General features: G+C 50.0%; 1 protein-coding gene across 1 annotated transcript; it reads left to right on the top strand.

The window, feature by feature from the left end:
- The first annotated feature begins 6,722 nt into the window (after nt 1–6,722).
- On the top strand, nt 6,723–15,026 carry INHBB (inhibin subunit beta B). The gene is made up of 3 exons (XM_075093065.1): nt 6,723–6,826; nt 7,794–9,598; nt 12,267–15,026. Exons 2-3 carry the CDS (start codon nt 9,196–9,198, stop codon nt 13,040–13,042), a joined length of 1,179 nt encoding a protein of 392 aa, XP_074949166.1. The 5' UTR covers nt 6,723–6,826; nt 7,794–9,195; the 3' UTR covers nt 13,043–15,026.
- Nucleotides 15,027–15,326: the final 300 nt, after the last annotated feature.

The raw sequence follows: 15,326 nt of genomic DNA, 5'->3' as shown, positions 1-15,326 counted from the left end.
ATATTCCATTTTCAGCTGGAAATTACTGATGTGACCAAAGTCCGATTCCCTTCAGCAGTTTCTCCCTTCCTCCCCCCACCTTTTCGCACTCCCTGAGGTCTGACCATCTGGAAATCCTCCTCCACCTCTTCATCATGTGTGAATTTCCACCTAGGGCTGAAAGTGTCACTGTACTAAAGTGTGATGCATTAACACATTGAGGCAGAAAGCAGAGGGGAGTTGGGGATTATAACACTTCATGACCTACTCCGCAGTTGCTCTATGATTTAATCATCTTTATCAGCTTGTATCCTTTTCTTTGTATCCCTGTATTTTCCCTGTATCCTTTATTAAAATATTCCCATAATTAAAAAAAAGAAAAAACTAAAAACAACCAACCCCCTATACAAACAAGTAAAGTGCGGTACCTTGTCTTGAGACTAGGATCAACTGAAAAATGTCTTGGAGAACACGCCTCACTCAAGCAAGCTGGGGGACATAGATTCCGTATCACCAATTGCATATTGCAAACTTGGGGTTCTTTCCCACCAACCCTCATGTGCACGAGCAATTATAATTTTTATTTTTATACAAAGTATAAGCTCTTGTACGGAAATAAAACCAAGCCCTGCAAACTATGTGTGTTGGTTTATCCTTTCGGCAGAGTGGAATGGAAAATTCACTAGTTTGGAAGTCAGTTAGCTGCCTAGCCTTCTAACTAAATACTGAGGCTTATTATGCTTCGAATAAATATATATATATTTCTTTTGTGCCTTGGTTGCTGTAATCATCTTGCATGTAATAATGTTACTAGCCTCAGGGCTATATTTATTAAGATTTTAATTTAAAATCTTTCTGTCCTTCAGCATTTAAACAGAGGAAAACCCCATCTGGAGTAGCCAAAAAAAAGAAAAAAAAGGTTCATCCTTTACTTTTTCATGCATTCCCCTCCCCTAGGCCCTCTCTCTCATCTTTTAAGCAAAAAACCTAGAACAACACACTTCCCTATTGTAGCTCTGCACCCTCCCAAGACAACAGTACCTGTGTAGGTTTGGTAGAGCCAATGTCTGCTTAATATGCTCCATGTGCTCCTGCTCTTGCTGTCTCCAGACCAGTGGTTTGTTTTCTTATCCTTGTATAATAGTACCAGTGTACTTCACAGTAATATTTCCACATACTATGATTTATTCTTAATAATGCTCTTGGTAAGGATCTAAACCACAGCAATAAACATTGGGGGAGGGTGAGACTATTACTCAGAAAACGTAAAGGGCTGTGGAGAAGTTTTAGGGTTATTCTTTGTTAATAAGCTGCCCCACTCCTGAGGAGATCATAGCAGGGAAATAACAGAACAAGAAGACCTACTTGTAACCTGGGGAGTGAAAAACTCTCAAAAATCTTAAAACCGCTTTGAGGGGACATCTCAGTCAAGGGGACAGCCTGAGCTGCCACAGTGTCTGTGCTTTTTCAGGTGTTCTGGAAGAAATGGCAGATGTTAGTACCCAAGTGGTACAGAGTTTGCAATCTGTTTTGTTTTGATCCCATATTCAAGCTATTCCCTCATGATGGGACAGGCAGCCCTGGCTTATAATTGATAAATACTGAGCAGGGCAGAAGGTGATTCAGAAGTTTTTGTTAATAACTCTCTCACAGGATTCAGTAGTACTGGAACATCAGCAACAAGTGGTATCAGAGGACCTTGCTCGTAGCTAATGCCAACATAGCAAATGCGGAGGGTGTGACAGCCTGAACATACTTGCTAGAGGCCTGCGATGGCTAAATAGCACTGGCCAAATGACGGTAAATCATGTGGGCCAGCTCTCAGCTGGGATAAATCAATAGAGGTCCACTAACTGTGCTACTGCTCTGCCCCAGTGGAAGATCCTCCTTGTCTGAACTGAGAGACTTTTGTGCTGTTACTGGAACCCCTTGCTCCTGGCCCCAGCAGTGAGTGCATCGGTCAACCATATCACAATCATCTTGAAAAACCCACTCTGATGTTCTTGTGCAAACAGCCAAACTGCATGATAGTTTTCATTTGATATAACAAAAGACTCATGGAAACAAAACTGGGAAATTTAAGTATGAACAGCCTGAAATTGTCTATTGATATACAGCTGTGCTGTTAGTGTCATGCTCCACAAAGAAGATGAATTCCTGTATGCTGCTTTTCTCCACTTAATTTTAAAGCAGCTTACAGAGGGTTGAATGCTGTCATCCTCAACTAACAGCTAGTGAAAATGGGGTAAAAAAGAAGAAATTCAGGCCTGAACACAGGTCGTCTGGCTGCAGCCTCCCCTACAGGCACTAGGTGTAGGCACTTGCTCTGTGTTGTGCTGCTTGCTTGTAGAAAAGAGAAGGTGGCTTATGTTCAGGTACTCATCAAGTGCTGCTGATTATTTGTCATGAAATGACTCGGGCTTCGTATCCCATTTCTCCCATGGCATTGCAAAGGTGCCAGCTATTTTTTGCTACTGAGCTCCATTTAAACTTGCAGGGAAACCTCTCCATCTTGTCACCACTCCCTGATAACCACTGATTTCCTCAGGACAGCTGATTTTAACATTGCTCCATGCTACTGTTCATTTCCCTGATCTATTAGCTGTGTCAGTCACGGCTGGATGTATAGAAGAAATGCAGCAGTCGACTTCTAAATGCACTGCCTCAGTAAGTAGCGTTCAAATTACAAGAAGTCAAGTTTTAACTACATTGTTTACCACTTAAATGCAGATTTTATTTTTATTCACTTTGCTACTTTGCAAGGCTTTTGGTGTGAACTTAAACAAACGTGAAAATCATGTTCTTTAACAGTATGTTAAAAGTGCTTATATGTTAAAAGTGCTCACCACAAAGCAGACACTTCTTTGTTGGGCAACCAGCACAGCTTTTTCATGTTGTCTGTGTGTCCTCACCTGCCCCAAACTATTTAGGTCAATACAAGCAACTTCAGAGGAAGTCACTGCCTGGTTATAAGGCTACGACTTTGGACTGCAGAGGACAGACTGTGCAAGGGAAACAAGAGCACTTCTGGACCATCAACGAGCAGCAGAGAGCTTTTGAATACCACACAGGGTATCCACCCGATGGCGTTCGGTCCCTTTACTTCAGAAATTGAAGCAGATCCCTGAACTCGGTCCCTTTGCCAAAGGGCACGCTACTTTGCGCGGACACCTGCCTGAGGTGAGGTGCCTGACTGCGTCACTCATGGTGCATGAGATCTGCCTGCACTTCGTTCCCCACAGCAAACCTGGGAGCTTGGATGCAAACCTTCCCTGACCATGAAGGGGTCATTGAAGAGGACTGATCAGACAATATGTTGCCCATGAGGCACCAGCAGGTAGCTGAGCTGGGAGAGCTGGAGGGAGCGGGGCTACAGCTGCGTTGAAGCAGGTGCAGCGGGCATGGGAGGCTGAGGCTGTGAGTATACCCCTGCAACCCTGTACTGCTGCCTCCCCCATGCCCCATCCTGCCTGACACGTGTGTGAGGAGCATTCAATAGGTGCTCTTCAAAAACCTGTTGAGGGCCTTATTTTATTTCTCTGTGACTCATCTTCCAGATTCTCACTGTACCTGCTCTAGATGAGTTCCCAGTTTGGTCAGGTCTCCTTTGTTTCTGCTTGCTATACCCCCCTTTTCCAAGTGGTGTTCAGAGTAGGATGGTTTTTCTAGAGGGAGCAAATCTCTGTTAACAGACAGTTTTCAGTTAAAGAAGCACAGGCAGGAGCAAAGGAGCCAGATTAACCTCTTAGTGTTTTTTTTTTTTCATGAGTTATGTCTACCTTTGCCAGTTAAGAAAACGTCCAGGTCATTCAGAATGGCATTTACTCATGTGATTTTCAATAGGCCTTTCCCTTCTACAGAATTATGGAGCTTTTGAAACATCCCGGTTTTGTTGCAGTTGTTTTAAAAGTAACTGTGCATAGTCAGGAAGCAGTCTGATTACAGATACATAATTTCATCCGAGGCAAAAGAATGGCATGAATACAAATTCTAGATAGAGCACAGTGCTCCCAGCCTGCCCCTGTAACTGTGCATATCAGTTTCTCTGTATTTCCAGCAAGATGACAATGGCCACCTTGTAAAAAGCACTTTCAGATATGGGACAGAAGTATATACTTCAAGGTCTAGCCTTGAAACTTCTGTGGGACAGCAATGCTCCTCTGAAGTGCCATTTAAAACAGATTGCGTTTCACGATGTGCAAAAATCCCCCATGTAGATGCAGCTATATAAGCAAAGAAAAGTGCTTTTGCCAGTATAGCCTATTTTATTTGGGAAACGCTTGCAGAAAAAGATGCTTGTGCTAGTAAAACTTGTATTCGCTGGTTATCAAAGGAAAAGCATTTCTAGTGCAAACCAGGCCTCATATACGAAGCTTTATTCAGTTTAGCCATCAGTACAGTAAAGAAAATCCTTCCTCAAAGGGATTAGTAAGGTTACCTAATAGATATTATTAATGGTTTAAGAGCATAAAGGGTGCTTTAGCAATCTGTGAGGGGCTAGATCCTTTGCTAGCGTAAATTGTTATGGTCCCGTGGAGAGCATCACAGAAACACAGAGCGGTGAAAGCGCTGCCTTGTGTCGTTGCTGTTTGATCAGTTTCTAGAGCTCCCCACCACCTCAGGAAGGTGCAGAGCTGCACCCACTGGCCTCTCCAGAAGCGTGACTTCTGCATCTGCAGCCCCCTGGGAAAACCGTCCGTAAGCAAATATCCAGGTTATAGAGGAAGAGTTGTAGCAATTTGATGCCTCAGAAACACGCTGATTTATGCTGGCTGAGGATCTTGGTTTACAGGGATTTCAGTATACCAGTAGTTTCAATAAGCATCAGATTCCAGTCATGGGACTTGGTGTTTCTACAGAAAATACCGTTCGATACTGTACCTTCTCACAGCGGGCTAGCTGTGTGCTTGCCCGTTAAGCACAAATCCCAGCCATTTCCTTCCCAGTTTCCCCTGCATTTAATGTATGGAAAAGCATGACCCTGAATCAGATGAATAGCATCCAGTTTGAGAAGGTATGTGTGAAAATGTGTCCTCAGGCAGATGAGCTCAGAACAAATAGAATAGAGGGGAAGAGAGCAGAGTGGGGGGAGTGTGAAGCTGCCCTTTCCCTGATAGTTCAGCCACTATGTGTAAGCAACAAGTTTATGCCCAAGGGAAAGAACTGAAAGCTGAGGAGATCTTAAAATTAACAGAGCTTTATGGCTCAATCAATAGGCCGTGCTCCCTGAGCACGACTAGAAATCAAATGGCACATTTCTTTCTGTTAACCCCGTTTGCTCTCCCTGTAGGCTCTTCTGCCTGAAAGCATCCAAGGTTTGATTAAGTCCTTCTCTAGCAGGAAGCCAGAGAAGGTCCATTGTGTGAGCGCTGCCTCCAGAATGCTGTGTTGGACACACTTTAAATAACAATAGAGGTTATTAGTGTATTAGTTTGTTAGTAATTGCTAGAGAAGATAAGTCTTCCCAGTATTTGAATATGCAAAATGGCTTTGGCTAACCGAAAAAGAGAGGGGGAAAGAAAAGCCAAAACATGCCACTGCAGTGAGCAACAGGGATGATTAAATATCACTGTATGTAAAAAAAGAAAACCTCTACCTTGTTTTACTACTAGAAATACCTCCCCAGATTTGTTATCCCCACCGAAGACATGGCATTTTCCCTCTTTGGCATTACATTCTCACTGGGGCAATGAAATAGTTGTTTTCAAAGGGAGTGGGACTGTGTTTGCACCTATTTCTTGTTTGACAGTGACCTCTATGAACCAGTCATCACTGCTCTGCCTGTTGTTTTCTTGTTAGCTCTTTGCTGTCAAATTAATTACTGTGAAGTACTAAGCTTGTTGCATTCACGTGCTCTTATTAGCTCACAGGATGTCAGAGTGATTGGATTTTTAGCATTATTTCTTTTTTTACATTCCAAGCTTTCCTCTCAAAACCTGTTACTGGCAGGGAGGAAATACTATATCTAATTCTGATCTCCCAACAGGGTAGCTCCAGTGATACTGAGGGTTTGACTTATAGTGCTGTACATGCAATCAGACTGTGTTTATATTAAAACTGGTGTGAACAATCAGATTAGGATTGGTATGTGATTTTGAAGTACAGCATTACGTTTTTCCTTTTGCAGTACAGAACAAGAAAGAAAATATATATGATGAGCATTTGTCCCTTTCATTCTTAGATCACAGTAAGGAGCCGATCCTCTAGCTGACCCTCTTGTGTCGCTGGTATTAGCGCCAGCTAACAGAGCTCACATGTGTGCAGTCCAGGAACACACGAGAAGTTTTATTCTTCTTTTAAAAACTGAAATGCGCTGAAGAGGCTTCTTAGCTGGCACACCTGAAATTTGTGTGTGCTGCTTCTGCTTGCCACTTGAAATGAAAAAGACGGAGGACTTGAGATTTGCTTTTCATTCTTGAAGGTAGATTTTCCTTTGTTAAGACAAAAAAAGAAAACAGAAGGTGTAATCGGAACAGCCGGCAGCCCCGCTGGCTGGGCCCGCTCCCGGGCTGTAGGAGCCCCAGGCGCTCCCGTGCCCAGTTCAGCGCCCCGGCTCCAGCGTGCGCCTCCCGTCTCCCAGCCCCAGCTCTCCGCCACGCAGGACCAGACACGCTGACCCACTCAGCAGCCTCCCCCCGCACCGCCCGTCGGCCCCTCCACGCCCAGCGGGGCTCCAGCGGTTCCCACAGCCGCCGCCGGGCCGCTGCCCCCCCCCGGGCCCCCCCCGGCCCCGCCGCCCGCTTCCCCGCGCGGCCCCGAGGGGGCGCCGGCTGCCCAGCCTTCCCGCCGGCGGCGGCGGCGCGCAGGGCGGCGGGGCAGCGCGCAGTGGCCGCCCGGGACCGCGCAGGTGAGCCGCGCCGAGCCCCGCCGCTCCCGCTGCCCCGCCGCGGGTGCCCGGCCCCGGGCGTGCCCATGGGAGGGGGGGGGGGGGGTGCGTGGGGCGGCGTGCCGCGCAGCGGGGGGCGCGGCGTGGGCCGCTATCGCGCCCCGGTGCCGCGGAGGCGCGGCGGGCTACCCCCCGCCCCCGGGGACCTCCCCGGGTGGGAACCTCTCCTGACCCGTGCGGCGGGGATCGCAGCCCCCCCCTTCGCCGTCGGCCGCCCCACGGAGGAAAACCCGTTCCCTAGGGACGGGCAGGGCCGGCTCCCCGCCGCCGCGGCGATCCCGTTATCTCTCCCCCCTCCCCCTCGGCTCCCCTCGGCCGCCCCCCCCCCCCCCCCACCCGCGCTGCCTCCGCCAGGCTCCGCGCCCGCGTCCCTCCAGCCCCACGGAAAACACACACAATCCCCGGCACCCGCCCCGATTACCCGGCCCATTCAAACAAACAAACAAAAACCCGCCCCGTCGCAAAGCCAACCCGACGGTAAACTTTCTAATGGCTTCTTCTTTCAAGTGCTTAAAAGGAAGAAACACCAGGGGGGTGGTTGGGGGGGGGGGCGGAGGGGGGCGCATCCATCTCCCGGCTGGGGCTGCTGCTGCCGCCGCCGCCGCCGCCGCTCGGGGTCCGCCCGTCCGTCCGTCCGTCCTGCCGGGAGATGGGACGGGGACGCGGGTCGGTGTGCGGTGGGTGTGTTTGCAGGAACCGGGAGGGAGGGAGGGAGGGAGGGAGGGGACGGGGGGAGTTAAAGAAACAGCATAGTTAATATTTCCACATCAGGAAGTTACTGTAATAGCCCAGGGGGCAAAAGACTTAACTTAATCTCCTAAATAGTGAGGAACCCATGGCGTCTCTGTTATAGGTTGGAGTTCCCACGTGGTTTTAACTCCTGTATAAAAGTTTCAGTAGAAAGTGCCACAATGTCGTGATTTTGCAGGGGGGGAAAATTAGCAGGAGGAGATCAGAGGAAGATAAGCGAGGAGCGAGCCGCTTCCCCGAGACCTTCCACTGCGGATCCGAGAGGGAACATCAGACGCGTTAAAAAAAAAAACAAAACAAAACACGGCGTTCAAGCCAGCACAAGGCGAGCGAAAGATCAAAAAGACGCGGAGAGTGAGGGAGAGGGAGACAGATTAACTGGAGCAGCAGCAGCAGCAACACCAACAACAAAAATCACACTTAAAATAATAATAACAATAATAATAATAAAACCCAAACCACCAACAAGGGAGATATTGTTTAAAAAGAGCGAGCGAGGGAGGAGGCGAGCTGAAGAGCCGGTCTGACCGAGTGGATCCGTGCAGCTTCTCCTGGGATCGCCGGGATCGAGCCGATTCCCCGCTCCGCGGCAGCGCAGCGCCGCTGCCCGCGCCGGGGGGAGCCGCGCCGGGCGCCGCCGCAGCATCCTCGCCGGACTCCGGACCCTCCGCGCCGCTTTGAAAATAAAGCATCTCGCTAATAATAAGCGGGGCGGTGGGGGTAGAAGACTCGCAACTGTGGAGCTGCCAGCCGCGTACCCCCTCCCCGCCGTCCCCGGCCCCCTCCCCAGCTATGCTCCGGGTCAACTTTGATGGCACGTTGAGAAGCAGCGGGCGCTGAACGGGCGCAACCGAGCGGCGCGGAGCCGACCTGCTGAGAGACCTGCACCCACGGCCTGTGGATTGTTGTCTTGCGGGGGCGGAGTGGGCGGGGGGGTACAAGTGGCATTTCTCCCCCCCCCCCTCCTTCCAGGCTATAAATTGGATTGTATATAAATCTGCTTCGTTTATCTCCCTGACCCCCCTCAATGACGCTGGACTAAAGAGCTCCTCTCCGCGGCCCGCCCGGACCTGCCGAAGCGAGCGATGGACCAGGAGCGGCAGCGCCCGGGGGTGCCCCTCTGAAGCGGCGCGGGGCACCGGGGCAGCGCGGCGCCGCCTCCCCCCGGCTCCCCTCGCACCTCCGGCTGGCTCCCCGCTCCCCCTCCCTCCTCCCCGCGCTCCGCAGCCACCCCCTCACCTGCTGCCGTCCCCCTCCCCCGTGGAGCCGGGCTTTCCGTGCACGCCAAGCCTGCTGCCCCCCCCCGCCCCCCCAACTTCGCCCTCGGTGCCTGCGGGTGCAGCCTCCCCCCCCCCCCTCCGCCTCCCCGGCGGCACACGCCGCTTCCCCGGGCGCCCCCTCCCTCCGCCGCGGCTCCCCCCCGCCGCCCCCCCCCGCCCTGCGCGGAGCGGTTGCGGCCCCCCCGGCTTGGCTGCCACCGCCCCCTCCGCGCCGCGGAGCGCACCGAGCGGCGCTGCCTGCAGACGGGCTCCCTGCGGCGCTTCGGGGCGGCCCCCAGCTCGGCCCCCCGCTCCTCCGCCATGGACGGGGCGGCTCGCCGGGGGGTGCTGGCCGCGCTGCTGGCCTGCGGGCTGCTCCTGCTGGGCGCCGCAGCCACCCCGACCCCGCCGGCCCCCGCCGGCGGCTCCCCGCAGGACACATGCACCTCCTGCGGCTTCCGGCGGCCCGAGGAGCCGGGCAAGGTGGACGGGGATTTCCTGGAGGCGGTGAAGAGGCACATCCTGAGCCGGCTGCAGATGCGGGACCGGCCCAACATCACGCACGCCGTGCCCAAGGCGGCCATGGTCACGGCGCTGCGCAAGCTGCACGCCGGCAAGGTGCGGGAGGACGGCCGCGTGGAGATCCCCAGCCTGGACGGGCAGGCGAGCGCCGGGCCCCCGGCCCACGACCCCGTCTCCGAGATCATCAGCTTCGCCGAGACAGGTGGGCGCCGCCCGGCCCCGCGCCCCCGCCGCCCGCTCTCCCCCGCTCTCCCCCGCCTCGGCCCCCCTCGGCCCCCGGCCCCGCCGCTCTCCCTGCCTGCCCTGCCGCCCCCCGCTCAGCCCCCCGCCTCGACCCCTGTCAGTCCTCCCGCTCGCCCTGCCTGTCCTCCAGCCCACCCTCTCCGTCCCCCCGCCTGACCCCTGGCAGTTCCCCTTGCCTGGCCCTGCTGCCAGCCCCCCGTGCGCCCTGCCTGTCCTCCCGCCTGCTGCCGGCACCTGGCTGCCGGGCTCGCCCCCGTGCCCTCCGCCTCGTCCGCTCTCTCCCCTGCCCCGCACGGCTTGCCCTGGCCCTGCCCGCGCCCTCCCGGCCTCCCCGAGTGCGTCCCTGTGCCCGGGCTTCTCCCCGGGTTGTGCCCGGCAGCTCCCCTCGCTGTGTCCCTCCGTGCCCCCGGCTTCCCTCCGGCCGTCCTTCCAGCTGCACCGTGGCTTGCCTCCGTCCCCGTCCGTCCCACTGTCCTTCCTCCGCCTGTCCCGCTCCATCCCTTGCATCCCTTGCCTCATCTGCCTGCCCTGCACATTCATCTGGTTCACTGCATGCATCTGTCTGTTGAGGCTTGCATTCACCCGTCCTCCCTTTCCATTCGTTTCCCATTCGTTTCCCATTTATTTAGCTTTCGTTTGTGGTGTTGGCCTTGTCTGTTTGTCCACTGCGTGCAGCCTCCTCCCGAGTGTGTCTGTCTCATCTCTGTCCATCGGTCCGTTTACTGACTGTGCCATCCGTCCCTATGGTACCAGCCATCTCAGTCCTGTCCAGCCATTGCAGTTAGGTGTCACCGAATGCCTTCAGCGTAGCTTTCCAGCAGTTCATCCAGGCAACCGCTGTGCCTGTGAACTTTGCACATCTGGCCGTAACACCATCGCTCTGCAAATTAGCTCTCTCCTGTCTATCTGCCCATCTCTCCTTTCCATCATCGCTCTATCGCTCAGTTCATTTTTCTCTCTCTGTATCTTCCTGTGGCATCTATATATCATTTGTCCACAAAATAAATCTCTTTCTATCCTGTATACTGCCCACTCATCTTCTTTATCTACCCTCCCACTTAGCAAAGGCATATACATTTACGGTATCTATGGGAGCTGTTGCATTATACATATGCTTGTTATATTCACATACAAAATTTATGGGCACACACAATCTCACACAACACAAGTGATGTGGATCGGTGCAGCAACACCGTACTGTTCTTTTTCTGTCACTGTCACCACAGTTTATAAAGAAGTTGTGTATTTGCTAACATGCGAAAGGCTGTCTTAGAGTACATTTTTGGGTTTATTATTTTTAATAGGCTGTTGTTGGGAGATCTGGGGTGGGCTTGTACTTCTATTTAGTATTCAATCAATCGCTGGCTTTTGTAACGCTTCCAAAATCAACTTCATGCAAAAAGTAGACAAACGCAGTGGAAATTTTTGTCCCTGAAATATTGCAAGGTACCAAATGGGCCCGGGAGGCTCATTTGGGAGGCACGTTTGAAAGGCACCTAGGGTAGCAAATTAAGACACTGACCACGCAAAAAAACCCGTTCAGAGATTGACAGAAATAATAAAGATTCTGAGGAAAAGGGAAGGAAGGGAAAAAAAAAAATAATCTACATTTGGCTTTGTGTAGAAAGAAGCGAAATAGATAAGGGCAGATGAGAAGATGCCTTCCCAGCAATAATTTTAAATAGCGATTGGGAAGCTTTCATTCAAGGACCAGAATGACAGTCTCTGCCATAAAGGCCAGCTTGCACATTTATCACCTACGCCAAATTCAGCTAGGACTTATAGTACAAAATTGCAGCAGGGCTATTGGTATTTCTGAAACATTTCATGCAGCAGGCTCTTTTGTTTACAAATAAGGGGTTATGTCAGACATTTGGTGACATTTGGTTTTCCGTGACAATTTCGCTCCTTTAATTCTGGTGTTATTGAAAAGTGTATTGAGAACAGTCGGTAACGGCGTTACAGTGAGAGCAACCGTTTCTTTGCCTCGCCTGGTAATGGGAGTTTATCCTTTTGGGACAAAAAGGCAGAGATCGAAATGATTAATAATACCAGATATTCTACCAGACTAAGCGGGGGTTAGCTCGGTCTGTTGGACAGGGAGGCACATCACTGAAATATTTTCCTCTCCGTCTCATGAATCCTCTCTGTTAAACTGCGAGGAGAATATGTGAAAATTGAAACAAAATCCCTGGTTTGGCATTGGCATTTCAGTGGTTATTGAAAGGGCTCTCCCCGTGAGAATCGGCGGGTAGCTGAAAGTTAAAACTATTCTTAAACTGACAAGATAGCAGAGACCGAGTGCTGGTCTTTCCAAGGTGCTGCTGTAGCGTCTTTAAAGCTGGCTGGCTGGAAATACTGAGTTCTGGAGAGCTCTTACTGGTGTCTGTGGATCTGACACATCCGACGACAGCCCGATGATGAACGTTGCTGTGGGAAGTCCCTTTTCAAAGCGTTTCGATTGCAAATTGGGGATATCTGATTCAGTGCGTGCCCTTCTGGCCGGCACAGCCCCACCGTCGCTCTCTCGATCCACAGTGCTCTAGCATTGCCCCTGAATCCAGAATGGCACACAAGCTAACGTTTCCTTTTTGACTTAATCTTGCTGATCTCTCCTTATCTTGCAGACGATCTGGCCTCATCTAGAGTCCGCCTCTATTTCTTCATCTCGAATGAAGGGAACCAGAACTTGTTTGTCGTTCAAGCCAGCCTGTGGCTTTACTTGAAGCTGCTTCCATATGTCTTAGAGAAAGGCAGCAGGCGAAAAGTGAGAGTCAAAGTCTATTTCCAAGACCCGGACACTAGCAACAAGTGGAATGTGGTTGAAAAGAAAGTTGATCTCAAAAGAAGTGGTTGGCACACTTTTCCCATGACAGAGGCAATCCAGGCTCTGTTTGAGAGAGGAGAAAGGAGACTGAACTTGGATGTTCAATGTGAGGGCTGTGAAGAGTATTCAGTGCTGCCAATTTATGTGGACCCCGGGGAGGAATCCCACCGGCCTTTTTTAGTGGTGCAAGCCCGCCTCGCCGATAACAAACACAGGATCCGGAAAAGAGGCCTGGAGTGCGATGGCAGGACCAATCTATGTTGCAGGCAACAGTTTTACATTGACTTTAGACTCATTGGGTGGAATGACTGGATCATAGCACCATCAGGTTACTATGGGAATTACTGTGAAGGGAGCTGCCCGGCCTACTTGGCCGGCGTCCCGGGGTCGGCTTCCTCCTTTCACACCGCTGTCGTGAATCAGTACCGAATGCGGGGGCTGAACCCGGGCACCGTGAACTCCTGTTGCATTCCAACCAAACTTAGCACAATGTCAATGCTGTACTTCGATGATGAATACAACATTGTGAAAAGGGACGTTCCCAATATGATTGTGGAAGAATGTGGTTGTGCTTGATTTAAGGTGTGTTTTTTTTGGGGGGGAGAGAGAGAGGGAGAGAGAGAGAGGACGAGAGAAAGAGAGAAACATTCCGTACAAGATGGTGTTGGAGGAAGTTTCACTGTGTATCCAGGCATCAGTGTTGGAAAGTCACTGTGGAAAAGTTTGACAAAAAAAAAAAAAAAGAAAAAAAGAAAAAAATCATTTCACTTTGGTGTCAGGACAGTGGCAGTTTGTGGATCTTGGACACTTATATATTCTACCACTTATAAGTTAATGCTATGAAATATCTTAACCACACACACACACACACACACACACACACACACACAACACACACACACACACACGAAACGTGGGCACGCACTCATACACACACACATACACAGACACACACACGAGGCAGCTCGGAAAAGGGACGTAAGCACAGAAAGTCAGTGACCAGTGACGACAGACCTAAATGCCTGCCAGTACAAGTGAACGGCTGAGCAGCTGTTTCCCCGCCTGCCGGCGAAGTCAGACCGAAATGAGCTCCCTTTGCTCAGGCAAAAGCACAGACTGCGAGAACAGGACGTATTCTTGCACGCAGGTGTCGAAATGACCAAACTTAGAAAATTAAAAAAAAAAAGAAAGAGAAAAAAAAAGTCGACCATCACCTCTTAGTTCTAACGGGAAGCTGCAGGACACCTGCCTTGGGAGGTGATCACTTCCTCTTAATTTAAATTAATCTAAATGTAAACATCACAGATACCCGCATCTTCCTACAGCACTTCCAGTAAGGAATCGCGTGGTGCCATCAGAGAGAGAGGAGACGGACACAACTGCTGTATTTCTAACATCTGACCTTTGCGCAGTCACAAGCTGGGCTGGCGTGATCCGATGCTTTAACTGCCCGTAGCAACCCGTGGATGGCTAGACCCGCCGTGTCTTGGAAAAGGGGATCTGATACCGTATCTGAACCACATTGACCGTTGGCATCTCTCACTGTTCAGAGAATGCAAAGTTAAGGCGTCAAGCAGTGTTCTTCAACGGGGGACTCGGCAATGACACATCGTATGGGGGATGAACAAACTTGCAATCGCTACCACGGCTAAACCAATGAACCCTAAAAAGGAGTGACAGTAACAGCGTGGAGACGTTCTGAAAAATGCAGCATGTTTAATAACAGGCAAGGAACATTTTAACAAGTCTTGGAAAGGAGGAAAGAGGAGAGTGCTTTCAATTTCCTTACCAGGAGGTGTCGAGGATGGCCATAAAGATCAGAAAATAATGATACAGCATAGCACTTGCAAACTGCTTGAATGCACGTATAATAGCACTTGCAAATTTCAATGCCTTGAAAAGTGGTACTTGATAGTGCACTTATCTTTGCTCACTATCTAGGTAAACAGGTGCCGCATGAGCTATGCAATTTAAAGTGTTGACCCATACTAGACAAAACTGGACTTATGATATGACTTTTTTATATTTTTTTATACTTGAAATTAAATCTTTTGCTTCTTTTTTAAAGCGAATGATTGCTTTTAATGTTTGCACTGATTTAGTTGCATGATTAGTCAAAAAACTGCCATTTGAAAAAAATGTTATTTTTATAGCAGCAAAAAATGAATACAGTTAAATGTATTATACATAAATTTTGGAACCAAAGAGGCCAACGTATTAGTTATAATTTTTATGAGATGGCAAAGCCATCCTATATCATGTAGTCATACTGAGCAATCCCTCACGAGGCCTACCAATTGTTTCAGGGTACAAAATGGATTCTGTTTGTTCTATTCAGTGTCTTTTCTATACCATACGCACATGGAACGTAGAGTGAAAAGAAATGACTATTGTAGAATACATTACAATATGTGCATCCTTTAAATCCAATTTTTATGTTTATTTAATAAAGTTCCTTTTAGGTTCTGTTCCATAATAATTTAAACCAAACAATTTTCACTTAGATTTGCTGTTGAAGTATTTTACATTTGTGTACAGTTTAAATAAATAAAAAAAGATTGAAAACTGGATGTGCTTTTTTTTTTTTCCCCCAGTGTGTAACATCTGGAGAAACTTGCTTACTTTCGGGACTGAATGCGGCTGCAGACAGCGAACTGTCGCATTAGACCGTATTAGTCATTGCAGAAAGCCTTGTCTGAGAGCTCAGCTGCGATCCTAAAAATGTTACACTCTAGTTTTATTGCCGTCTATACATGTAAGCATCTGCTTCTTTCTATCTGCATCAGTGCAGGGGCTCTTGGCGCAGGAACGGTGCTCTTCCGCATACCTGCAGGTCATTTACAGCAAGTTCCTGGTTCAC

The sequence above is a fragment of the Phalacrocorax aristotelis genome, chromosome 5 (assembly GCF_949628215.1).
Source record: "Phalacrocorax aristotelis chromosome 5, bGulAri2.1, whole genome shotgun sequence".
Classification (NCBI taxonomy): Eukaryota; Metazoa; Chordata; class Aves; order Suliformes; family Phalacrocoracidae; genus Phalacrocorax; species Phalacrocorax aristotelis.
Note: the sequence above shows the minus strand (reverse complement) of the source record. Positions and strands in the feature narration are given on the sequence as shown.